General features: G+C 39.5%; 1 protein-coding gene across 12 annotated transcripts in view; it reads right to left on the bottom strand.

Moving 5' to 3' along the window:
- Positions 1–253: 253 nt before the first annotated feature.
- The window catches only part of LOC125459897 (transmembrane protein 144-like), an 88,117-nt gene continuing 61,446 nt past the window's right edge, over positions 254–26,924 (bottom strand). For 7 of the 12 annotated variants that reach the window (XM_048546934.1, XM_048546886.1, XM_048546893.2 and 4 more), the window contains 4 exons: positions 22,065–22,184; positions 17,423–17,520; positions 12,023–12,076; positions 5,792–9,761 (listed from right to left, as the gene is read on the bottom strand). In XM_048546934.1, coding sequence (XP_048402891.1) covers positions 9,678–9,761; positions 12,023–12,076; positions 17,423–17,520; positions 22,065–22,184 — 356 coding nt within the window. In that variant the 3' untranslated portion in view covers positions 5,792–9,677. Of the gene's footprint in view, positions 483–5,791; positions 9,762–9,836; positions 10,189–10,212; positions 11,739–12,022; positions 12,077–17,422; positions 17,521–22,064; positions 22,185–26,924 lie in introns of those variants that run through there. The other 5 variants (XR_007249141.2, XR_009445602.1, XM_048546926.1 and 2 more) reach the window with 5 other exon arrangements.

The raw sequence follows: 26,924 nt of genomic DNA on the forward strand, positions 1-26,924 counted from the left end.
CTACTCCTTGAAATGAGTGGACACCTAAGGTAATTCCTGAACTGCTATAGCATCTTTGAAAGTTGCTTTGAAAACTATGAAAGCCAATATTAATTGTTACATAAATTAAAAATTTAATACATGAAAGCACTAGAAAAGAAAATCAGGCACTGTATTATTTATCAATTTAGATGAAAATTATTCATAAATGGCAAGACCAGCATTTATTGTGCTTCCGCAATTACCCTTAAATGGAGTCTTCTTTGACCACTGCAGTCCATATGGTGGAGTTATGCTCACAATTCTGAGAGGAAGGAAGATCCAGGTGTTTTGTTACAGTAGCAGCAAAGAAGTGTGGCAATCGAGTTCCAAGTCAAAATATTGTGTAGTTTGGAGAGAAACATGCATCAACTGCCTTTGTCCTTCAAGGTGGTTGAGATTGATGGGTTGGTAGAGCTTAAGGAGTCTTAGTGAGTTGCTGCAGTGCATTCTGTAGATGGTCACTATGATAAAAAGTAGAAACTACTAAGCTTTAGAATCTCAATCACTACTTTTAAAGCCTTGGACTTTAGTGTTGAAAGAAAAACAATTAAAAATGAGCTGGGACACATTGAAATGGCTACCTAAGTCACTTGATCCGAAGCGCTCAAGAAATTACAAAGGAATACTAATGTCTGGGACTTAGTACCACACTCCAAAAATAAACAAACAATCATTTCATAGAATCCCGAGAATGACTACAAAAATTTGAACAGATGTAAATTGAAATGTTCTTATGCAAAGAGGAGGATAGAACACCTCCACATACCATCACCCTCAAAATCTACACCAAGTGACAACAGGAAAATTCTGACAATCATGGATCATAACTCTTTGTAAAAGTGGATTGTCCCCATTGTGAGCCACTATTTCATACACCAAAACCAACCTTCCCGTGTGCAGTTAACTCACAGCAGTGAACTGTGGCCTTTAATGTCAGAAAAAAGATATCCAGAGACATGAAGTAGCATCCAGGAACTTGCAATCATAAGAATAAGGACATTTTCTCTCTTAGAGTTATAAAGTTGTACGGCATGGAAACAGACCCATTGGTCCAACTCGTTCATGCCGATCAGATATCCTAAATTAATCTATTCCCATTTGCCAGCATTTGGCCCAACCTTCCTATTTCATATACCCATCCAGATGTCTTTTAAAGGTTTTAATCATACCAAGCTCAATCACTTCCTCTGGTAGCTCATTCTATGCATGTACCACCCCTCTGCATGAAAATGTTGCCTCTCAGGTCTGTTTTAAATCTTTCCCCTCTCACTTTAAATCTCAGCGCTTTAGTTTTGGATTCTCCCTCCCCAGGGAAAAGACCTTGGCTATTCACCCTATCCATGCTCTTCATGATGTTATAAACCTCTATAAGGTCACCCCTCAGCCTCTGAAGCTCCAGGAAAATAGCCCTTGTCTATTCAGCCTCTCCCTAAATCTCAAACCCTCCAACCCTGGCAACATACTTGTAAATCTTTTCTGAACCCTTTCTAGTTACACAACATCCTTCCTATTGCAGGGAGACCAGAATTGCACGCAGTATTCCAAAAGTGGCCTAAAAAATATCCTGAACAGCTCAACATGACCTCCCAACGCCTATACTCGATGACAGCAATAAAGGCAAGCATACCAAATGCCTTCTTCACCATCCCATCTACCTGGGACTCTTCTTTCAGGGAACTATGAACCTGCACTCCAAGGTCTCTTTGTTCAGCAACACTCCCCAGGGCCTTGTCATTAAGTGTCTAAGAGCTGCCCTGATTTACCTTTCCAAAATGCGGCACCTCAAGTTTATCTAAACTAAATTCCACCTGCCACTCCTTGGCCCACTGGCCCATCTGATCAAGGTCCCATTGTACTCTAAGGTAACCTTCTTTGCTGTCCACTACACCTCCAATTTTGGTGTCAGCTGCAGTCTTACTAACTGTACCTCCTATAGTGGACCCACCACTGATCCGTGTGGCACAATGCTGGTCACAGGCCTCTAGTCTGAAAAGCAACCCTCCACCACCCTCTAACTTATGGTTTGTCTCCCTGTATTCCATGAGATCTAATCTTGCTAACTAGTCTACCATGAGAAACTTTGTCAAACACCTAACTGAAATCAATATAGATCAAATTGATTGCTCTGCCCTTTTTGCTGCTTCTTCAAAAAGCTCAATCAAGTAAGTGAGATGCGATTTCCCACACACAAAACCACGTTGACTATCCCAGATCAGTCCTCATCTTTCCAAATACATGTAAATCAAGTCCCTCAGGATTCTCTCCAACAACTTGCCCACCAATGATATCAGGCTAACCAGTCTACAGTCCCCTTCCTTTTCCATACCACCTTTCTTAAATAGTGGCACCATATTAGAGAACCTCCAGTCTTCTGGCACCTCACCTGTGGTTGGTGATATAAATATCTTTGCAAAGGGCCCAACAATCATTTCCCTAACTTCCCACAGTGTTCTTCGGTACACCTCCATAGAATCCCCACAACGTGGAAGCAGGCCCATCATACCAACAAACTCACACTGACCTACCATACAGCATCCCACCCAGATCATCCCCTTACCTTTTTCCTGTAACCCTGCAATTCCCATGACTAACACACCTAACCTACACATCCCTGAATAGTATTGACAATTTAGTATAGTCAATCCACCTAACTTGTACATCTTTGGACTGTGGGAGGAAACTGGAGCACCCAGAGGAAACACACGCAGGTACAGGGAAAATCAACAAACTGCACACAGACAGTTGCCCGAGGGTAGAGTTTGCATATTTCATTTGCTTTCACTATTATCTGCCAAACTTGTATGTTAAATTATTGTGATTTATGCACAAGGAACCTCCAAATCCCTCTGTGCTGCAGCTTTCTGGGGTCTGCAGAGTGCACAACTGCACATTTTCTCACATTGTATTCCATCTGCAAAGTTTTTGCCTACTCACTTAATCTGTCTATATCCTCTACAGACTCCGTCATCTGAAAACTTGGCTACAGTACATTCATCTCCCTCATCCAAATCACTCAAACATATTGTAAACAATTATGACCCAGCATTGATCCCTGAGGCACTCCACTATTTAAAAATTGTGATCTTGATAATGCACCTTTATTCCAACTCTGTCTTCTATTGTTAGCTCATCTTTAACCCATGCTAATATATTTCACCTAACATCATGGGTTCTTTCCTTATTAAGTAGCCTAATATGTTATCAAATGCCTTTTGCAAGTCTAAAAATATTACATCTACTGGTTCTTCTTTGTCTATCAGCTTGAACCTCCCCAAATAACTGTAATAAATTTATCAAGTATGATTTTCACTTAATGTAGTCGTGCTGCTCCTGCTTAATTATATTGTGTTTCTAAATCCTTTTATAATAAACTGAGCATTTTCCGAACAGATGTTAAACTAACTAGCCTGTTTTTGTCTCCTTCCTTGTTGAATAACACTATCACATTTGCAGTTTTTCAACTGCCTGGGGCTTTGCCAAAATCTAAGGATTCTTGAAAGATGGCTTCCAGTACATTCCAGTCTGTGGATAATTCTTGTAGTGTCCTAAAATGCAACCCATCAGGTCCAGGGACTCATTGGCCTTTAGGAATAAAACTGAAAGTTTGCACAAAGATGTTACAAAGCTTGTAAGAATTGTAACCTTTGAGGACAGCAAGGTAGAGCCAAAGGATACAGACAAGTTGGAGGAGGTGTGGGAAAGCGAGTTTCAATGTAGAGTAATGTGAGGTGATGTATTTTGGTAGGAAGAACATTGAAAAACAATAGAAAATAGGGATTCTAAGAAGGAGTGTTAAATTTGTATAAGACACATGTTAGGCCTCAGCTAAAGTATTGTGTAAAGTTGTGTGCAGCACATTATAGGAAAGATGTGAACAACTTGGAGAGAGTACAGACACGGTTTATAAGATTAGTTCCAGGGCTAAGGAACTTCAGTCATGAGGATAGATTGAAGAAGTTGGGACTATTCTCCTTGGAGAGAGGAAGGCCAAGGTAAGACTGGTAGAAGTTTTCAAAATCATGGACATGATGGATGGAGTACATGGAGGTAAACTCCTTTCCACTCCTTAAAAGAACAAGAGGTCATAGACTTAAAATTCAACTGTAAAAGAACAAGTATTAATTGAGGAAGAAATAAATCACTGACTTGTTATGGAATGCATTGCCTACAAGCGTGGTGCATGCAATTCAAGTCAGGCATTTGAGGAGGCATTGGATGATTATTTGGATAAAAATAATGTGCAAAGGTATGAGGAAAAGCAGATGATTGTTACTAGGTAGTAGAACTGGTGCAGATACGATGGCTTGAATGGCTTTCTTCTGGGCTGTGACATATCTGTGATTCTGTGAGGTTACTTAGATCTAGTATCATAGAAAGAGGCAAGAGGCAAGATAACGAAATGTGAGGCTGGATGAACACAGCAGGCCCAGCAGCATCTCCTCCGCTTGTTTCACCTGCACATCTGCCAATGTGGTATACTGCATCCACTGTACCCAGTGTGGCTTCCTCTACATTGGTGAAACCAAGCGGAGGCTCGGGGACCGCTTTGCAGAACACCTTCGCTCGGTTCGCAATAAACAACTGCACCTCCCAGTCGCAAACTATTTCCACTCCCCCTCCCATTCTTTAGATGACATGTCCATCATGGGCCTCCTGCAGTGCCACAATGATGCCACCCGAAGGTTGCAGGAACAGCAACTCATATTCCGCTTGGGAACCCTGCAGCCCAATGGTATCAATGTGGACTTTACCAGCTTCAAAATCTCCCCTTCCCCCACCGCATCCCAAAACCAGCCCGGTTTGTCCCCTCCCCCCACTGCACCACACAACCAGCCCAGCTCTTCCCCTCCCCCCACTGCATCCCAAAACCAGTCCAACCTGTCTCTGCCTCCCTAACCTGTTCTTCCTCTCACCCATCCCTTCCTCCCACCCCAAGCCGCACCTCCGTCCCCTACCTACTAACCTCATCCCACCTCCTTGACCTGTCCGTCTTCCCTGGACTGACCTATCCCCCCCCTACCTCCCCACCTATACTCTCCTCTCCACCTATCTTCTTTTCTCTCCATCTTCGGTCCGCCTCCCCCTCTCTCTCTATTTATTCCAGAACCCTCACCCCATCCCCCTCTCTGATGAAGGGTCTAGGCCCGAAACGTCAGCATTTGTGCTCCTGAAATGCTGCTGGGCCTGCTGTGTTCATCCAGCCTCACATTTCGTTATCTTGGATTCTCCAGCATCTGCAGTTCCCATTATCACTCATAGAAAGAGGCATATTTTATTAATAATGTTTGATAAAGGTTTTTGTGAGCAAGGTGTGATCATAATTCCATATTAAGTTTGAAATGAAATCCTCCTGTCTCAAACAAAAATTGTCAACTTGAATAATAGCCAGCTGTTTTCTTACAAAAATGCAATTGACTAAGGCTGATTAAGTGAATTGAGTACAAATTTGTCACTAAATGGATTAAGAAAATGTAGAAACTATTCAAAATTTTCATCAAAAATATATTCCATTATAAACAAAACCAATGCAAGAGAGGTCCATCTGTGAATTACTAGGGAAGCTATTGATCTTATTAGATTAAAAGTTCAGATTTGTCATGTTGCAGAAAGGGTTAGTGGACATGAAAATGGGAGTATTATCAAACCAGTAAAGGATTACCAAATAGTTGATGAAAAGGCAAAAACTGAATTGGGAGTAAACTAGCCAGGTATATAAACAGACTGTATAAACATGAAAACAAAGATAATTACAATGCAGTTTTGGTGTAGAACAATTAAGTTTTTAATTAGAAAAGGAATGCAAACTGCATCATTTCAGCATTCTGCGGAGACATTTTGTTTTCTGTGAACACTTTGAATTATATGAACATTATCATTTCACTTTCTGTTGGCAATAAAAAGACAAAACTGCAAAACTGGAGTGTAGAAAACATTTAATTGAACTCTGGAAGAATTAATCTCTTCTATTGCTTGTCATGCTGTGCACTTCTTAAGCGTTATTTTAATTTTTTAATCTTTACTTCACAAATTTAGTGTCTATAATTCACCATAGCAGATCACAGTCATAATCTCTATCTGGCCAATTTACATTACAGAATCTAGACTTGTAATGAAAGACTTAATCTCACTTTATAATTGCAGACATTTGTCTCTCCTATCCCTGTGCGCTTCCACCTGGTTCAGGTCAACATAACCCATTCAATGAGATGTCTCAATATTTATATCTGTGCTGTCATAAATTGATTCGTAAGTTGTGAAATTTTCAAATCCATGCTCAATCCAAGTGCTAATTTTGATGAAATGAATACAATTGCTGGAGAAAACAGCAAGTCAGACAGCATCCGTGGAGACACAACAAGCTAATGTTTTGAGTCTAGATGACTCTTCATTGTAGCTGAAATAGACAGTAAACTGAATTAGAAGAAAGTTTGCTTTTAAGCATTACATACAGCAAAACACAAAACATATTCAGCCATACTGTCAGTTGCACACATCAGAAACATGGATGTTGCCTACCATTTTATAACCAGCGAAATGAATAATTACTAATCCCTGGGCAATACATGAATTTTTGATTTGGATTGGTAGGGAATGAAGCTCAAGGTCACCCTATTTTAAATTGGGGCTTTGTTGAATGAGAAAATGTTACAAGCAGATAGTTCAATTGTGTGCGTTAAAATCCAGAGGGAGGCTGTGAATGTTCCTCCCAAGAGTAAATATATCTCACTATTTGCAATTGGTCTGCACTTCCTATTTATACAATGTATGCCTGCTTAAGCCAACAGGAAGAGAAATGATATTTTGAAACAGAAAATAATCAGATTATTCTAAAAACAATTTTAAATAATCTTTAGAGATTACTCACTACAAAACCACCCTAAATTTGTCCCGCATTTAATCAATTAGAATGATTATCACATTAATTATAACATTTTATACATTATAAATTGAAAAGGCACTACACAGAAATATAATCACACAAGAATTGATGCTCAGTGAAATAAGCAGAGATTATGGAGGATATAAGGAACAAAAATCAATAGATGCTAATAATGAAGCATAAAGAATCAGGTCAGTGACTATAGTATTTGAATTTGAATCATGGTGAATTAGGAATCAATGTAGGTTAATGAGGAACCAAGTGATTTATGAGAAGGGCGTGATACAGAAATTAGTTACAGGTAGTGAAATTTTGCATCAGTTGAAATTCATGGAACCTGGAGGCTTGGCAAGACAGTATGGAGTACAGGAAGCTCTTGTTTAATATTTCTCTGTTTAGTGCTGAATTGCTTTCACATTAGAAAGTTACTGAGGCTTGAAATCTCATTCACCTTCACAAGGTTTGTACTAATGTTGTTTACTATAGTCACTGACCTGATTGCTACCATTTTGGTACAACTGCTCCCACACTTTAACCTGAAGCATCCAGTGCTCTATTATCTCACATCATCCTATGCTGTACTATTAAAGTCTACATCAGAGAGCCACCATCCATCAGGTCCCGAGTCACAAGAGGAAAGACCCACAGGTAGCCAAGATGATCACCTTCACCAAGGAGATGCCCGAATGGAACCCGGAGACTGTGACAGCCAGATAGAGGGGATGTTGCAACCCCAAAAAGCCACCAGACATGGTCAGGACAAACAAGGCTAGGGAATTCATGATTAACTGTAGGACTCTGGGGACCACTGAGGGCTTAGCCTTTATTAGGTGAGGTACAGAGTTTAAGATTATGCTGGACCTGTATAAAATGTTGGTTAGGCCCTTGCTGAAGTATTATATGCAGATCTGAAATCCACATAATAAGAGGGATCTGATAGAGTGGACAGCACATTTACCCAGATGTTGCATGGGCCGGATGGTTTCAGTTATGGAAAGAAACTGCACAAACTGGGTTTTTTTTTCCAGAGCAGAGTAAGTTGAGAGGGGACATGACTGCGATGTATAGAAATCCAAGGAGCGTGGTTAGGATGGACAGAAAGGAACTTTCCTGCTTAATGGAGGAGTCAGGCATATAGATTTAAGGTGAGGGGCAGATTTAAGAGAAGATATGAGGAAAAACATTTTCACCCTGAGGGTGGTAGGAATCTAGAACTCACTGCCTGTCACAGTGGTAGAGGCGGAACCCCTTATCACACTTAAGTGTGCTTGTGTGATGCCAAGGCATACTAAGCCATGGGCCAAGTGATTGAAAATAGTTAGATGGCTGTTTTTGACTGGCGCAGAAATGATGGAATGAAGGGCTTTTTTCAGTGCTGCAGATCCCTATGACTATGATTCAAGCGATGGTTCCACAGAGCCTGTAGCTGACTATGAACAAAGGACTCCATTGTAGACCCAGGCTCCACTTTTGGAGGGACAACAAGATGCACTGTAAGTAGGAGGTTAATGTTGTCTTTCATAATTAAAGTTTTATTTTAATTGCTATTTCATTTTCCAATGTAGGAATTTAGCATTTCAAATACAAGTGATGCAGTATTTTAACTAAGGGCATGGGATCTCAACCAGGTGAGAACATCCTGTAGTTGACTTTGGGGGTGAGAAGTAAATAAGTAAGGGCTTCAGTAACAGAAGCAAGGGAAATACTATTTTATCCCTGAAGTAGAGGTAGTAGAGGTGTTCAGCTCAGGGCGAACTACAAGTCTGAGTTTAAAAAATGTCCAGTTCCAATGAAGATAGTGGCAAAAAGGGATCAACAGTGTTCAATACAGTGCGGTCATATTTGGTGTTCAATGAGTGGTTGAGCTCATGGTATAGTTAGCTTACTGTCCAATTTTGGCAAAAGACAGTGAAATTTAAAGTTCTGAAGAAGGGTATTGGCCTGAAACGTTGACTTACTTGCTCCTCAGACGCTGTCTGACCTGCTGTGCTTTTCCAGTCTCACACCTATAGATAGTGAAATTTTGTATTTTGTTTTGTGCTAATTAAAAGAATGAACTTGCATTTACTTATAGTCTGAAAATCATGGAGACTTCACCTGCATGTTCATATGTTCACATGTTGCACACAATGCAATAATAATAAATAATGTATTACAGCGGTCTTATTGATCACTACATGTTCGTCAGTAGAGAGGAGTAATTCCTGGCAGTGCCTGTACACTTTCAACACTGCACTAGAGTGCCATTCCAATTTTACGTGCTCAAATGGGACTTGAATCTACAACTTCAAGCTCAGAAATCATAATTCTGCCAAAGAATAAAGGAAGAATCAATTGTTAATTTTTAACAAGTATTAATCACTTCATGGTGTCCTTGTTTGGTTTGTTAGTGAATGAAATAGTTAATAAGCTACACTACAATGTTTTATTAATTAGAAATTCTTATTTGTAGTAACTCTGATACCAAGAAAAGCACCTCAGGCAATACTAATGTATTTCTGAATGAGAACAACAGTACTAAGGTCAGTAAACATTTCAAAATTAAAAAACAATTAGAGTCATAAAAAGGATTTAAATCAAAAATTTTGCAACTTCGTGGCTTACTTCTCCAGGAAGCTGTACCAACAGCTGTTGAAAGGCACTGCACAGTGGCTGAGACTGTGGTAACACCAAAAACAGAACTTTGATCTCAACCGTTCCAACACTTAAAACCACTAAAAGCAACCAGTTTCAAAATGATGCCATCTTCTGGTTCATTCTCTGCAACTACAATTAGTTAAACCTTGGAAAACGCAGTTGTTAATGCTCCGGCTGATACAGTGCAGAATGCTATGCTAAGAATAACATAGTTCCGCAGTCCCTGTGGAGAAAAAAAAAATGGGAAAAGAAAACTTGGAAAAGAAAATTGTGAAAAGCAGATTCCTACCAGATGCACTTCTACTGATTGAAATGCTTATTGTGGCTCTAAATAATAGAAACAATAATATAGGTCACTTATTAATAAGTTAATCACAAAATCAGTGTAAGAATTCTTTATTTTCGAGGAGCTCAAAAATGAGTAATATTGAAGTATCAAACAGTAACAAATCTGAGCTTTTTAAAAATGTTTATTGTAATATTCCTGTTTTGTTTCAATAAGCACTATGCATTTTATGTTCCTCTACTAATTTATGCATTCATCTCCTAATGAACTCATTTATCTTTAGATTGTCCACAGCAGGCATCCAGATATTTTGAAGCATCTACTGGTATGCTTTTGGAAGTAACTGCTGGTACGAATTCAAAACCTGCAATGATTTACTTAGTGTTTACTAACATATTGTAGTCAACAAATGGATAATCGACAAAATCTTTTAAAACGAGCAATGCTACAATATTTTCCTTTCACAAAGGTTTTATGTTAATAGCCACTTAGCAAACATTACATGCAATAAATTAACAACACATCTGGAAAGTTCATAGATCAAAACAAACATTTATAAAGTAAGTTCTGAAGCATTTCTTTTAAGGTTTATTACCTTAATAACAAAAACATTTCTTTGAAAAGAACGAGCGGGTTATCTCAAATTCACAAAATTGATTGATTTTAAGACAACACTTGGGGAAATTTTTTGACCATGCCACACGAATTGAACATATTTTACAGCACATCTTTCAGGTATTAGTTTTTCTTTGGAGGATTGAATCAAAAAATCATTATCTACTTTAAAATGGGAACAAAATCTGGACACAGAACAGGCCAGAAGCTTGGTCCAATATTCAATGTAAACAATGACTTCTCTCTCCACATCACTGACTGATCTAAACTTTGTGTGGCGAAGCGGTTTTCTGTAAGCCTATTATCAGAGAGGGGCATAAAAGTAGTCCAATCAGAATCCATTATGGCATCTTCGATCTGTTCCTGGAATTCCACATTTGAATTCTGATTGGGCTTTCACCTCTAACAGTTATGAAACAACTCTTTATCAAGTCACAAATGATGTCTTAGGTCACTGTGGCCAAGGCAAACTCTCCATACAAACAAAGAAAATGGGAGGAGTAGATAATTTAGCTTTTTGAGCCTCCTTAACCAATCTATACGATCATAGCTGCTTATACAACTTAGTTCACTGTTTCTGCTTTCTCCTCAAACCCTTTGATCGTATTAGCTCCAAGGACAATATCTAATTCCTTCTTGAAAACATTCAAAGTTTTGGCCTTAATTACTTTCTATGGCAGAGAATTCCACAAGCTCAACTCTCTCTGGGTGAAAATATTTCTCATCTCAGTCTTAAATGGCAGATCTCTTGGGTTTGACATTATCAAAAACTTTTGAAAACTCAAGTAAACCACAGCCACTGGCTCACCCTCATCAACTCTACAAGTTACATCCTCAGAAAATTCTAGTTGATTTATCAAGCATGATTTCCCTGTTTTAAGTCCATGTTGACTTTGCATAATCTTGTCACTGGTTTCCAAGTGTTCTGCTATTAATTCTTTTATAAAGAAGCTCTACCACTTGTCCCACTACCAGTGTCAGGCTAACGATCTATAATTCTCTGTTTTATCTCTAACACCCTTTTGAAATACAGCATTTTCAACACCATTCTCCTGCCCTCTCCCTGTAACCTTTGAACCTCTTATTAATCAAGGACCTGTTTGTCTTAAAAACACTCAACAACACAGGGTTCAATTTCACTGACCTACCATCCTCTGCATAAAGAACTTGCTCTCATTTCAGTTCTAAAGGGTCAGTCTTTCGATCTTAGGCTGCGCCCTCGGGTCCTATCTCTTGTACTAGTGGACACAGACAATTTCATAAGATTCAGTCCAATACCTCCTTTCGTAGTCACAGCTTCTGTAATTTTAACAAAACGTTTAAAGTTTTAATGGATCATTTGAAGTACAGACTATGAGGAATATAATTATTCAATTCAATTAAGTTGTAAATGAGAAAATTTGACAGCAAGGCTTTCCATCCTAAAATATCAACCTACATGAATAAAGTTTATGAATTGTCTTGAACCCAGAACCCATTTCCTTTCTCAGACAAGGCTATGACCACTCGTCCAAAGCTTACAAAGTTGCTGTATTTCACGAAACCACAGAAATAGACAATGTAAAAAACATATAAACACTTACTTTTATTTCTCTGAAGACAAGCACCCCCCATAAAGCAGCAATGAAACCAGGTACCTGAAGAAAGAAACAGTATTTACACATTAGTATATGATTTGCTTTGAATAAAAAGTCCTTTTACCTAGAAAGTGAAACTACATTTGAAATAGTACACAACTCTTGAATATTAAATAAGGACTCTTAAAAATAGCATTAGTAAATTACAAGATTACTTTTCCCCTGTAGCACAATTTAAATCCCTTTAGTACAGTAAGCAATTTTGTGTTATGTAACAAAAGATCAGTTGCCTCAGTGGCATCTAAACGCAAAGCTGAAAGAATTATTTCAGTGGAACACATCTGTAAAGCAAAACAATTAGCCATTTGAAACTTCTAATGAATATTCAAATTAATTTTCTTATTGCATCCAGTTTCAGTTCTTATAAATGTCCAGGACTGAAAAAGTACCTTTGATCCATCTGGGCCCAGTATTAAGGTCCTTAAATACAACATACAGTATTAAATTATTTTTGCATAGTTGTAAAATCTTTTGAAATTTAGCTTGTACTATCTATAAGTGCGGATACAGAAAATACATAAACTACACACACAAATGAAACACTTTAGTGATACTGTTAATAATCATTAAGTTACCTAAATGTCATTATTCAACCGTGTTTTGAAAATTATTCAGGGGATGTTTATACAAGTATAAGCATTATGCGGAGGTGATGGCCTGGTGGTATTAATGCTACACTGTTAATCCAGGGACCCAGCTAATGCCCTGAGGGCCTGCATTCGAATTCCTCCATGGCAGATGGTGGAATCTGAATTCAAGAAATATCTGGAATTAAGAGTTGAATGAGGACTGTGAATCCATTGCCAATTGTCAGAAAAACCCATCTAGTTCACTAATGTCCTTTAGGGAAGGAAACCGCCATCCTTACCTGGTCTGGCCTATATGTGACTCCAGATCCACAACAATGTGGTTGATTCTTAACCACCTTCTGTGCGGTTAAGGATGGGCAATAAATACTATCTAGCCAGCAATGCCCTCATCCCATGAATGAATAAAGAAAAAAAAATTAGGCCCATTTACGTCTAATTGCTTATCATTCTACACAGCGCCTCAACCAAAGAGGTAGAGCCTTAAAACCTTCTGAAACTCTCGTCACATATCATAATATGCCCAAAAGCTTTTGTCAGTAATTCTATTGCTCCTATAAAAGCAAAATGCTGCAGATGATGGAAATCTGAAAAAAAAAGTCAGCACGCCTGGATATAAATTGCCCCATTGGAAACACCTAGCATGGGTTCATGAAGGGTAGGTCATGTTTAACTAATTTGGTGGAATTCTTTGAGGACATTACTTGCATGGAGGACAATGGGGAACCTGTGGATGTCGTGCATCTGGATTTCCAGAAGGCATTTGACAAGGGGCCACACCAAAAGCTGCTACATAAGGTCAAGGTCCATGGTATTACAGGTAATGTATTGGCATGGTTAGAGGATTGGTTGACCAATAGAAAGCAAAGAGATGGGGTAAATGGGTGTTTTTCTGGTTGGCGGTCAGTGGCTAGTGGTGTACCTCAAGGATCAGTGTTAGGACCATAATTGTTTACAATTTATGTAGATAATTTGGAGTTGGGAACAAAGTGTGGTATGTCAAAATTTGCAGATGACACTAAGACAAGTGGTACAGCAAAGTGTGCAGAAGACACTGAAAATCTGCAGAGGGATACAGATAGTCAAAGTGGGCAAAGGTCTGGCAGATGGAGTACAATGTTGGTAAGTGTGAGGTCATCCATTTTGGTAGGAAAACAGGAAAATGGACTATGTTCTAAATGGTAAAAAATTGCAGCACGTTGCTGTGCAGAGGGACTTGGGTGTCCTTGTGCATGAATCGCTAAAAGTAGGATTGCAGTTGCAGCAGGTAATTAAAAAGGTAAATGGAATTTTGTCTGCCACTGCTAGAGGGATGGAGTTTAAAAACAGTGCAGCTATGCTGCAGCTGTATAGAGTCCTGTGTGCAGATTTGGTCTCCGTATTTGAGAAGGGATATACTAGCACTGGAGGGGGTGCAGAGGAGATCCACTTGGTTAAGAGGGTTGGATTATGAGGAGAGACTGAGTAGACTGGGATTATACTTATTGGAATTCAGAAGGATGATGGGAGATCTTGTAGAAACATATAAGATTATGAAGGGAATAGATAAAGTGGAGGCAGGGAGGTTGTTTCCATTAGCAGGTGAAACTAAGACTAGAGGGCATCACCTCAAAATAAAGGGAAGCAGATAGAGGACTGAAGTCAGGAGGAACATCTTCACCCAAAGGGTTGTGAATCTGCGGCATTCCCTGCCCAGTGAAGCCACTGAAGCTACCTCGCTGAATGTTTTTAAGGCAAGGTTAGATAAATTTTTGAACAGTAAAGAAATTAAGGGTTATGGTGAGTGGGCGGGCAAGTGGAGCTGAGTCTCAAAAAGATCAGCCGTGATCTTATTAAATGCCAGGGTAGGCTCGAGGGGCCGGATGGCCTACTCCTGCTCCTAGTTCTTATGTTCTTATGAAACATTTTATGAGAGAAATAGAATTAATGTTTTATGTCTGGTATGACTCTTCTCAATTCCCCACGGATCCTTCCCGACCTGCTGTGTTTCTCCTTCATTCTCTGTATTCAATTCCATTGGTTTTCTTTGGTTCATAAACTTTGTCTGTCCTATTAAGGGAACCCTGCTTCATCACAGGAGGATTTGCTGGGAAATGCGAGCTTCAGGATACAAGCTTCTTTGTGCCTTCTCTGTATTCAAATGGGCAGCCAGTTAGTTTAATGAAATAAAGGCAAATGAGTCTACTGGGCGGCCAGTCTGGACCCCTCTCAGAGGGTGAAGTCAAGATTCACACCCTCCTCACAAGCCGAGGATCCTTGTGGTTGTTAAGGATTCAAGGGTGGCTCTCAACCTTGATCAACCAAACCCATTTTGATGATAATTAAATGGCTTGACTCACATAGTTTAAGTTTTTATTAACATTTCACAGAAAAAATAACAATTGTAAATTGCATTTTTAAAATTGAAGATGTTGCTGTATGTGTCTTTGTTCTAATTATCATAATTATTGCCATTTGAGTATCTTATCATGCCTTTTAAGATATTGCTGTTTTGACTAAGTCATTTTCAAAAGAAGTCTAAGTTTGTCAAATCCTATTCAAGTTTATTTGAAGCTCATAAACCTTGTGAAATCATGTATGAAAGCAGCTGGTGCAACTGCCTTGAAGAATTCTGCTACATCACTCTGCCTGCTCATTCCTCCTACATCAAATGCTTCAGATGTCATTCATACTGGTGTGATCATCTTATCAGGATTGTTCAAATTAAGAGATGGCCCTCCAACCCTGTATACATTGGCTGAGTCAATGGCTAAGGTTAGAACAGGAATTAAAGTTATCAATGTGTGGACCTGAAGCCTCTACACTAACTCGATACTAAAATTACTTACATCACAATTATAACTTGATTGCATTAATTTTTTTTACCTACTACTTTCTAAGAAGTAGGGCACCAGTACCTCTTCAATGGACAGAAGTGTCAATTTGAGGTTGTTTATATGGTGGGGAAAGGGGCTGAAACAGTCAAATTTGAAAGCATTAAGTGTCTTTGGCTTGGATTTTGCAATTATCTGTAAAAAAAATGAGATGGACTGCTGATTTCAGAATAAAATTGCCCACAAAGCACGGTGGCTCAGTGGTTAGCACTGCAGCCTCACAGCGCCAGGGACCTGGGTTCGATTCCAGCCTCGCGCAACTATCTGTGTGGAGTTTGCACATTCTCCCTGTGCCTGCGTGGGTTTTCTCCGGGTGCTCCGGTTTCCTCCCACAGTCCAAAGATGTGCAGGCTAAGTGGATTGGCCATGCTAAATTGCCCGTAGTGTTCAGGGGTGTGTGGGTTATAGGAGGACGGGTCTGGGTGGGATGCTCCAAGGGGCGGTGTGGACTTGTTGGGCCGAAGGGCCTGTTTCCACACTGTAGGAATCTAATCTAATCTAATTGGCTGGTTCCACGGTTATGATTTGACTTTGAATCTGGATTTCAATTTTGATTCTACAAGGAATTCCCACAGCTTGTGAAGTAAAAAATGCACAGAATACAACATTAATTATTTCACATAACGTGAAATAAGACTGGGACATAAAAATGGGAATTAAGATAGCTGTTAAAATATTCAACTGAAGAAAAATCAATTTTGATTTTAAAAATTATAAAACTTCAAACTGAATGAACCCTATATTTATAATGTTGACATGAGATGTTACTCATCAGCAATTAAAAACTCAGTTGCACCTCATTCAAGTTAGTTTCAACGCTTTCACAGTAAGAATTGTTTGCAATTATAATTTCTCATGGATTTTTGGATTTTTAAAAAATCTCTAAAGTCTTTCACAATGCACCCTGTGAAGGAGATGAGATCCAATGTCAGCGACCTCAGATTTTCACTCTTGCAGTCTATACAGGGTACAGTCAATTGGAAATTTCACCTTCAATACAATCAAAAATTCTAGGCCATTTGGAGGAAACTGGCAAAAACCCATGCAGACACAGCAAGAACATGCAAACTCCACACAGTCATCCTGGGCTGGAATCTAACCTGAGTCCCTGGTGCTGAGGCAGCAGCGCTCACCAGCGTGCTACCATGCTGTTCCTGTAGCCACTTGACCCCTTCACGGAAATGAATTTCTCAAGGAATATTCCTGCCTCTAACAGCTGAAATGAGCTATACCACACCTTTTTGAATAGGAGCACTCCATCTCAGTCCCATTGTCTGCAGACAGCTGATAAGAATGACTGTTGGCAGAAACACACAAGGATCACACCATCCTCCTCCCACTTCTAACGTGCCACCAAATCCAGTAAGAATTTGCCTTCAGATTCATAATGGTTATAGCATATTAAATTCTTGAAGTCTATATTGGCTCTGTGGAAAGTCAACTCAAGTTACCATTTACCCAAAAGCATTTTCTTGAGGTGCTTATGCAACTCTCTTTCGAAAGCCATCACTGAATTTGCCTCCAGTACCCTCCGAGTCAGGGCATTTCAGACTGTAACCACTCATAACAAAAGCAAAATTGCTCATGCTACCTTGAGCTATTTTTGTACAGTTTTGAAAAAATATTAACTTTGTACCTTGTTAGTGCTTTGAATTTAAATTTATGAAGTGTTAAATGCTCTGAAAACTTTCACCTCAGTATAAATGCATAGAGTGTGTTAAGATAATTGTTTAAAATGAAACTGGGAAAATGATGCCATGTCAAAACTCTCTTAGTTGACACAAATCTGTATGGATTGAAAACAGTGAAATAAGCTGCAATGTCTTTGGAAAAAAGAGTTCATCCCCCACAATGTACAACATGAGGAAAGAACCTGATCAACTTACAGCGGTGATTATTGGAAAACTAACAACTGCACTGAGGAAGTCATTGGCCAGGAACCAGCAGCAGTTTGCAACAGCCCACATCACACCTGAAACAAAGCCTGATAAAGAAAACAGCATGTTAGTTTTGCCTTTGAAATTTTTATAAATATAATGTAGAGTTATAATATATAATGTTCTGACAGTGGGGCTGGGCTGAAATTTTACGTATACTTTCTTTCCAAGGATGTCATATATTTCCGCATGTTATCACGAAATACTTATCTGTATTTTGATAACCAGTCCTGTAATTTCATTGAAATCCTCCTTCAATGTGTCATTCACAGAGTTAATAAATAATGCCAGTTCATAACATTCACTCTTAAAAGTTTAGTTCCTTAATAAGAAACAATTCAGGTGGGTAATCAGGAAAGTGTTTAAACAGAAATAAAATTGATTTCTTGTGTTTCATTTCCTTTCTGTTCAATTGTCAGCTCAATATTCAATAAAATATCTCGGGCTGTGACAGAATAACTCATTCCAATGTGGATTAAGACTCCCACTACTATCCAGTAGATGTTGGAGGTATTTTAAATCCTAGGAATAAGGTCACTGGTTTGTGCAAGTAAAAAGAAGTATTGAGGAATCTATTCCAGGAAATGACTGAAAATCAAAGTGTTAGTTTATTGCTCTGATGTGGCAAGTGTGAGATTCTTAAGAGGACAAAGGTTTGAGTAAAATTCTTTCAAAGTTGCAGAGGAATGTTTTGGCATTGTGTTAGAAACAATCATCACTTGCACCAATTGCCTCTGTTGTTGTTTGAGCTTTAAGATTCTGTAATGAAAATATACCAATACTAAAGTGCTATATTGCTACAGCTGGATCTAACAAAAGGAAGCCTAAAAAGACCCACAACAAAAGCTCTACCTCAAAGAATGGCCTTTGGGACATTCTAGGGTTGTGAAATAATGCTACATAAGTATAAGTTTTGTATTTCCTTATAGACATTATTTCTGAGCTGTAGTTTGATTCCATGTGCAAAATAAAATGGGGTTTGAATAACAATGGCTGATGAAATGATTTGAAGTGAAGGATACTGAGGTATTGGAGAGGGTACAGAGATGATTTACAAGGATGATACCAGAAACACGTGGTTTTACATATCAGGAAAGGATCAACAGGCTGGAGCTCTTTTCTCATGAGAAAAGGCTATGGAGTGACCTAAAAGATGACCTTAAAACTACAGAAAGTTTTGATATAGTGTGTACAGACAGAACATTCTCTCTTGTGGAGAGTACCATAACTATACAGATCATCAATATAAGACAATCAAGAAATCCAAGAGCCAATCAGAGGATATTTCTTTATTCAAAGAGGGGTGAGAAAGTGGAATAAAAGTGCTGGAGAAGGTGTAGCAGAATCTGTGGATACAGAACCAGAGTTAACATTTCAAGTCCAAAATGAGCCGTCTTCAAAGACAATTTATAACTTGGAAATTTACTCTGTTTTTCTCTCTCAGCTATCAGACCTGTTGAGCTGCTAAAGCACTTTGTACTTATTTCAGATTTCCTGCATCCACAGTACTTTTTTTTTAGCTTGTGAAAATGTGTAAGTTACTACCAAAGTTGAGGCAAATTGTATACATTTGCTGGCTTTTAGAGAAGGCTAGACAAGTATGAGCAAGAAGGTAAGCAAAATCTGCAATGGTAACTTTGCATGTGAGAATATAAGAGGAGGCTCAAGCTCAACACAGTTGGCCTTGTGAGGTCAAATGACTTGTTCCTCTGCATTATATTGTGTATAATTGTGATAAAATGCAATATTCATTCAGTGATATGTTATTGATACCAATGTTTAATAATGTTTTAGATGATGGGAATGACACATGTTAAAAAATGTTTATCATATATTTAGTTTGCCTCGGTAGCATGAATTGTATATAATCTGGGGTCGATGGAGACTTTGCACTTTATGTATAGGACCTTGTTTGCCAGGAGAATGTACAGGAAATGTATTGCTTGGCAATGGCCTTCTCCAATAATGCTGAATCTAACCATGCCCTTGATATTTGATGGCAATAGCAGTGCTGAATCTCTCATCATAAAATGTTTCAGAGTTACCACTGACCAGAAACTTAACTAGACCAAGTATATGTGACTGCAACAGTAATTCAGACTGGCAATTGCACAGTAATTACCACCCGGGTTGATGGTGCTGTTAAAAAGGCTTATGGTGTGTTAGGTTTTATTGGTAGTGGGATTGAATTCCGGAGCCGTGATGTCATGCTGCAACTGTACGAAACGCTAGTGTGGCCTCATTTGAAATACTGCGTGCAGTTCTGGTCGCCCCATTACAGGAAGGATGTAGAAGCATTGGAAAAGGTGCAGAGGAGATTTACCAGAATGTTTCCTGGTCTGGAGAGAAGGCCTTATGAAGAAAGGCTGAGGGACTTGGGTTTGTTCTCATTGGAGAGAAGGAGGCTAAGAGGGGATTTAATAGAGACATTCAAGATGATCAGAGGATTAGATAGGGTGGACAGTGAGAGTCTTTTTCCAAGGATGATGACTTCAGCTTGTACAAGGGAGCATAGCTACAAAGTGTAGGGTAACAAAGTGTGGATCTGGATGAACACAGCAGGCCAAGCAGCATCTCAAGAGCACAAAAGCTGACGTTTCGGGTCTAGACCCTTCACCAGAGAGGGGGATGGGGAGAGGGAACTGGAATAAACAGGGAGAGGCGGACCGAAGATGGAGAGAAAAGAAGATAGGTAGAGAGGAGAGTATAGGTGAGGAGGTAGGGAGGGGATAGGTCAGTCCAGGGAAGACGGACAGGTCAAGGAGGCAGGATGAGGTGGTAGGTAGGAAATGGAGGTGCGGCTTGAGGTGGGAGGAAGGGATGGGTGAGAAGAAGAACAGGTGAGGGAAGCGGAGACAGGCTGGGCTGGTTTTGGGATCCAGTGGGATAAGGGGACGAACTGGGCTGGTTTTGGGATGCAGTGGTGCAAGGGGAGATTTTGAAGCTTGTGAAGTCCACATTGATACCATTGGGCTGCAGGGTTCCCAAGCGGAATATCAGTTGCTGTTCTTGCAACCTTCGGCTGGCATCATTGTGGCACTGCAGGAGGCCCATGATGGACATGTTGTCTGAGGAATGGGAGGGGGAGTTAAAATGGTTCGCGACTGGGAGGTGCAGTTGTTTGTTGTGAACCAAGCGGAGGTGTTCTGCAAAGCGGTCTCCAAGCCTCTGCTTGGTTTCCCCAATGTAGAGGAACTACCTCACTACAAAGTGAGGGGTGATAGGTTTAAGACAGGTGTCAGAGGCAGGTTCTTTACTCAGAGAGTGGTAAGGGCGTGAAATGCCCTGCCTGCCAATGTAGTGAACTTAGCCACATTAGGGGCATTTAAACACTCCTTGGATAAGCATATGGATGATGATGAGATAGTGTAGGGGGATGAGCTCAGATTAGTTCACAGGCCGGCGCAACACTGAGGACCAAAGGGCCTGTTCTGTGCTGTATTGTTCTATGTTCTATGTAATTCATCTACTGACTCTCTAAAGCCTGTTAGTTACCTACAAAGCACAAATCAGAGTGGGATAGAATACATTGGTATAGAATACACTCCACTCACCTGGACGAGTGCTGTGCTCAAGAAGATTAACACCATCCAAAACAAAGTAGCCTATGTGATTGACATTTCTTGCATCAACTTAAACATTCACCCCTACCTCCACCAGTGACACAGTCACAGAAGTATGTACCATGTACAAGATGCACTATAGTAACTGCAAGGTTGCTTTGAGAACACTTCGCTAAACCGCAACTATTACCACTTAGAAGGACAAAGGCAGCATATGCATGGTAGTACCACGATTTGCAAGTTCCCCTCCAAGCTACACACATTTTAATTTTATTGCCATTTCCTCACTGGCATTGCATCACGAATTTGGAATTCCATTCCTGACAGCATTGTGGGTGTCGCTAAACCACAGAGACGGCTGTTACTCAAGGCAACAGCGCACCACCACCTTCTCTGTGGAAATCAGGATGGGTAACAAATACTGTACTTGCCTGTGATGCCTGTGACTTTTGAATCTTAAATGAAAAATATTAAATAAACATGGAATGCTGTCAAAAAAATTATGGGCAGCACTAGGGGTAGCACCAGTGTTAAAATACCTCATATCTATTTTTCTAATCAACCTGTTCACAGATGTTATTACACACCTCTAGACCAGGAGGGGCTTCAACCTAGGCCTCCTGGTTAAGGGGTAGGGATGCTACCACTGCACCACAAGTACTTCCTTTACTATCTAACTTATCAATCTCAGCTTCACGACCTACAGTGGCTATGAATTTTAAAAAGCACACTACAATTGCTGCATTGCCAATTTCCTTAAGACATTTCTTAAAATTAACCTCTTCAATAAACTTTTTGGTTTTCTGATCTAATAACATCTTGCAAGGCTTAGTGTTTTGTTTTATAATATTCCTTGGAGGGGTTTTAGTACATTAAAGGCAGTAATTAAATATGTTGGCATTGATAGTTTCACCTCTTTAGCTAATTAAATTGTATCAACGCGTAACAAAAACTGTATTATAGATTTTGTTAAAATGTTGACAAATGGAAAAATAGAAGGTAGTTTACAATGACAAACTGCTTCTTACCTGGCAGTACTGCTTTTGGATAAAGTTTTGGCTTATTCTTCATTATTGCACAATAGATCACAAAGTAGACTGTACTTGTGAGAAAAATGCCACTGAAGTGTGCAAAAACATAGTCTAGATCTGAGAGAAAAGCATAATTTTACAATTACCCTTAAGTAAATTCAGATATTCAGTTAAATCACAATGTTGATCAGATTTGCTTGTCTGTCATAAATGCACCGATTTACAGTAAATTTGATTAATGCTAGCCTTCAGACTGAAAAGCAAGTGGCCCTTTAATGAAATGAAGTTTGAATTTCACTTGCAGCAGACAAAAAGTAGAATATCTATTGGACTGTTTCAGTGTCCCCTAAAAGTTGAATCAAAACAGGTACTTTAATCAAAAGGGAGCAAATTATTTAAAGAGTGCTTGAAATTCTTTGGGGATTCACCAGTCTTCTATCATAACTCAGAAGACAAGCTAGTGAAACTCCAGGGTAAACTGTGAAGGTACAGCACCTTTAATTCCCAGGAGATAGCTTTAGTGCCATTTAAGTTGCAGTGTGGGATTGAGGGCAGTAACTTCCAATGGCAGAGATCCTAATTAAACTTGAAAGGGGAACTGGTGATATAGTGGAATCAGTATGCCCAATTAAGTAAGTTTTACTGTTTCTCCCTAAGGATGCATATGGATACCATCAGTAGAGTCCAGGCAAACCAACTCATCATAAGAATTCAAAAACATTTTTCTTTTAAAACATAACTGAATTGTTCGTTTGAGCCGATAGGAACATCATTAAAACAAGACAAGCACCATCTCCAACTGAAAAGGGGTTGCAAAGACAATATTGCTACCGATTGAGTTTAACAGATACTTTACACTGTTAGAACTGAGATGTGGAAGAATTTCTTCAGAAGGTCTTTAATTTGTGGTACTCATTGTCGCAGAGGGCTGTACAGACCAAGTCATTAAGTGTCTTTAAGATAGATATAGATAGGTTCTTGATTAGTAAGGGGATCAATGGTTTGGGGTGAAGACAGCAGAATAAGGTTGAGAAGTATATCAGCCATTGTTGAATGGCAGAGCAGATTCAATGGACGGAATGGCCTAATTCTGCTCCTATGTCTTACGGTCATTTTCACCACTGCCATCATTAGTAAAGTGGTAACACACATTTTTGTTTTAATTTATCATCATTAATTTTTTAGTGTCAAATTGCAATGGAGAAAACTAGCTTGTAATTTGTTGTGTTCACCTTTTGTTGACACACTTCCACACAAAGCTACCGAATAGATCACTTAATTTGTGGGGCATATTTGTAATTATATACAGCAAGTGACCCTACATTAATTCTTCATTGGATGTGAATATATTTGTTAAGATCAGCATTTAATGTCAGTAATTGCAGTTAACTGGCAGACTTGCTTGGCTATTTCAGCAGACAGTTAAGTGCCAAACAAACTGCTATGGGTCCAGAGGCCAGATCAGATAAGGACTGCAGATTTCCTAAAGGACAAATTTTTTTCTTCATTCATTCATGGGATGAGGGCGTCGCTAGCTAAGAAGCATTTATTGCCCATCCCTAATTGCCCAGAGGGCAGCTAAGAGTCAACCACATTGTTGTGGGTCTGGAGTCACATGTAGGCCAGACCAGGTAAGGATGGCAGTTTCCTTCCCTAAAGGACATTAGTGAACCAGATGGGTTTTTCCGACAATTGGCAATGAATTCACAGTCATTATTAGATTGTTAATTCCAGATATTTATTGAATTCAAATTCCACCGTGGCATGATTTGATCCCCAGAACATTATCCAGGTCTCTGAATTAACAACAGTCCAGCGATAATACCACTAGGCTATTGCCTCCCGCTAGTGAGGTAGGTAGGTTTCGTGTCAATCTGGCAGTTACATGATCACAATTACTGACATTAGCTCATTCTTTTAATGCCAGATTCACTGACTAATAACACTTAGATTTCCCAGCGTCTTGTTGGACTTGAAACTGTACTGTGAATCATTAGGCCAGGCTCTGACTATTAGTTATAACTATAGTACCATACTTTTGAATATTGCAATTAAAATACTGGACATTCTTTGTGATATTCTTTTTCTTCCTGTAATTTAAACATTTGCCATTGTTCAGTAGCACGTTTGATCTACATAGATTATCAATGGTGTTTGGTTGGAAGGATTGCTATTGGAAATAAGACACTTGCTTGAACCCAACAGGAGTATTGCATCCATCTGTGGCACCACATGACAGGAAAGACATGAATGCACTGGAGTGCAGAAGTGATTGACAGGAGTAACTCCATGAGTGAGGTACTTCAGTTACATTGATACATTGAAGAAGCCAGGACTATTCTCCTTGGAGAGAAGGTAGCTGAGGAGATCTGAAAGAGGTTTTGCAAATCCTGAGCAGGTTGGATACAGTAGGTAGGGAGAAGTTATTCCCACTCATAAAAGAAGAATGATCGAGAGAGCATATATTTAAATCTATGTGCAAAAGCAGCTAGAGTGTTGTGAGAAAAATCTTTCAAACAGCAAGTAGTCACGGTCACTTCCTGGAAATAGAATTGAGGCAGAATCAATTGAAACATTCAAGAAGTCATTATTTAGATACATATGCTGTGCAGGGACAGGAGGAAAAGAGAGGAACTTAGCAACAGATAACAAAATAGCTCATTCTGCACTGCAACAATTCTGTAAATATCAGCTTTGTCTGAATGGCCATGCTATTCTGTAAGGCCACAAAAAACAAACTAAACTAAAAGTTCTATCCAGGAACAAAAATCTATCAGAAGTTTTGAAAACACCTCTCTTTTGAGAAGTTATTAAATAGATCCTGTGTGTCAACACCCTTGAGAAACTGAACCATACAGCAATCACCAGACATGAAACATTGACTATCTTTTAGTTATGCATATCTTTGACCTGGTTCTATTTTTGATGTTGCTCTTACTTGGTGAGGAATATCTGTTGCAGCAACATACTTTTATGCAGACACCAAGCTCTAAGTAGTACAAGGTAACAGAATACATATACTTATTCACAGGACATATTTCATTTATTTTAAAATTTAAAAAAGGTAGGAACTAACTATTAAAGCAGTTAGCCCACTGTTCTTTCATTCTTGGAAACCAAGTTAAAATCTATCCTAAAGCGATGGACTAAATTTCATTTGTTTCTCTTTGCTGATTATACCAATAGTAAGCTAATGTTCCAGTAAGCATGAGTCTACAAAGCAAAACAAATCCATCTTTGATCAAGATAACAATCACACTTTGTTATCTTGGATTCTCCAACATCTGCAGTTCCCATTATCTCTGACCATCTTTGATCAAAGTTGTTAATCACACGTTTAGGGTGGTCACAAGGTTGGTAAATGCACAAAATCACACTAATGTACCAGAAAACACTCAGGTAATTTGGAGAAGCATAGAAGGAACTTTACTTCTACTTACATAGAAGGAACATTGCATGGTTGGGAAAGTGGGCGAGGAAGTGGCAGATGGACTACAACATGGGAAAGTTTGAGGTCATGCACATTGGTAAGAAGAATTGTGGTATGAATTACTTTCTAAATGGGGAGAAAATTCAGAAGTCTGAAGCGTAAAGAGACCTGGGGATTCTAGTTCAGGATTCTGTCAAGGTAAACTTGCAGGTTGAGTCACAAGTTAGGAAGGCAAATGCAACTCGGGCACCTATTTTAAGAGGACTTGAATATAAAAGTAGGGATGTACTTCTGAGGCTCTCTAAGGTGCTGGTCAGGCCACATTTGGAGTACTGTGTGCAGTTTTGGACCCAATATCTCAAGGAATATGTACTGGCCCTGGAGCAGGTTCACAAGAGATTCATGAGGTCCCAGGAATGAAAAGATTAACCTATGAGGAACATTTCAGGACTCTGGGTCTATACCTGATGGAGTTTACATGGAGTAGGGGGGGATCGAATTGAAACTTACGGAATATTGAATGGCCTGGACGGAATGGATGTTGGGAAGATGTCTCCATTGGCAGGGGACGCTAGGACCTGGGGGCACAGCCTTAGAGTAAAGGGAAGACATTTTAGAACATGTGAACAAAATTAGAGCAGAATGATGATGTGTGTGGTCCAAATAATTCCATCAACGTGAAAGCATGGACCATAGGATAAAAATTTTTAATGAACTAAAAACCAAAAGATATGCAGAAATTGTAAGTTAGAAACAAAAACAGAAATTTCCGGAAAAACTTAGCAGGTCTGACAGCATAGAATTATAGAATCCCTACAGTGTGGAAACAGGCCCTTTGGCCCAACAAGCCCACACCGACCCTGACAGCATTCCACCCAGACCCATTCCCCACTACCCTCCTAACCTACATATCCCTGAACACTTCAGACAACTTAGCATGGCCAATTCACCTAGCCTGCACATCTTTGGACTGTGGGAGGAAACTGAAGCACCTGGAGGAAACCCATGTAGACACTGGGAGAATGTGCAAACTCCACACAGACAGTTGCCCGAGGCTGAAAGTGAACCCAGGTCCCTGACGCTTGAGGCAGCAGTGCTAACCACTGAGCCACTGAACTGCATCTGTGAACATTAACTCTGATTTATGCTTCAGGTCCGGTGACCAAACCCGAAAAGTTAACTTTGATTTCTCTTCACAGATGCTGCCAGGCTAAACTAAACGAGCTGCTAACATAAATGAAGCTTATACAGCATAACCATATTGAAACATGGCTAACCAGCTAAGGACTGCAATACTGAACTAGGCGACAAAAAGCCACACCAAAGTGCCATAAAAGGCAAATTTAAAGGAGCCTTTATCCCTCCCAGAACGTGTTTTTGCTCAGGCCATGACGGAGAAACCTGCGATGACCCAATTACAGAATCTA

Source organism: Stegostoma tigrinum, chromosome 1 (assembly GCF_030684315.1).
Source record: "Stegostoma tigrinum isolate sSteTig4 chromosome 1, sSteTig4.hap1, whole genome shotgun sequence".
Taxonomy (NCBI): domain Eukaryota; kingdom Metazoa; phylum Chordata; class Chondrichthyes; order Orectolobiformes; family Stegostomatidae; genus Stegostoma; species Stegostoma tigrinum.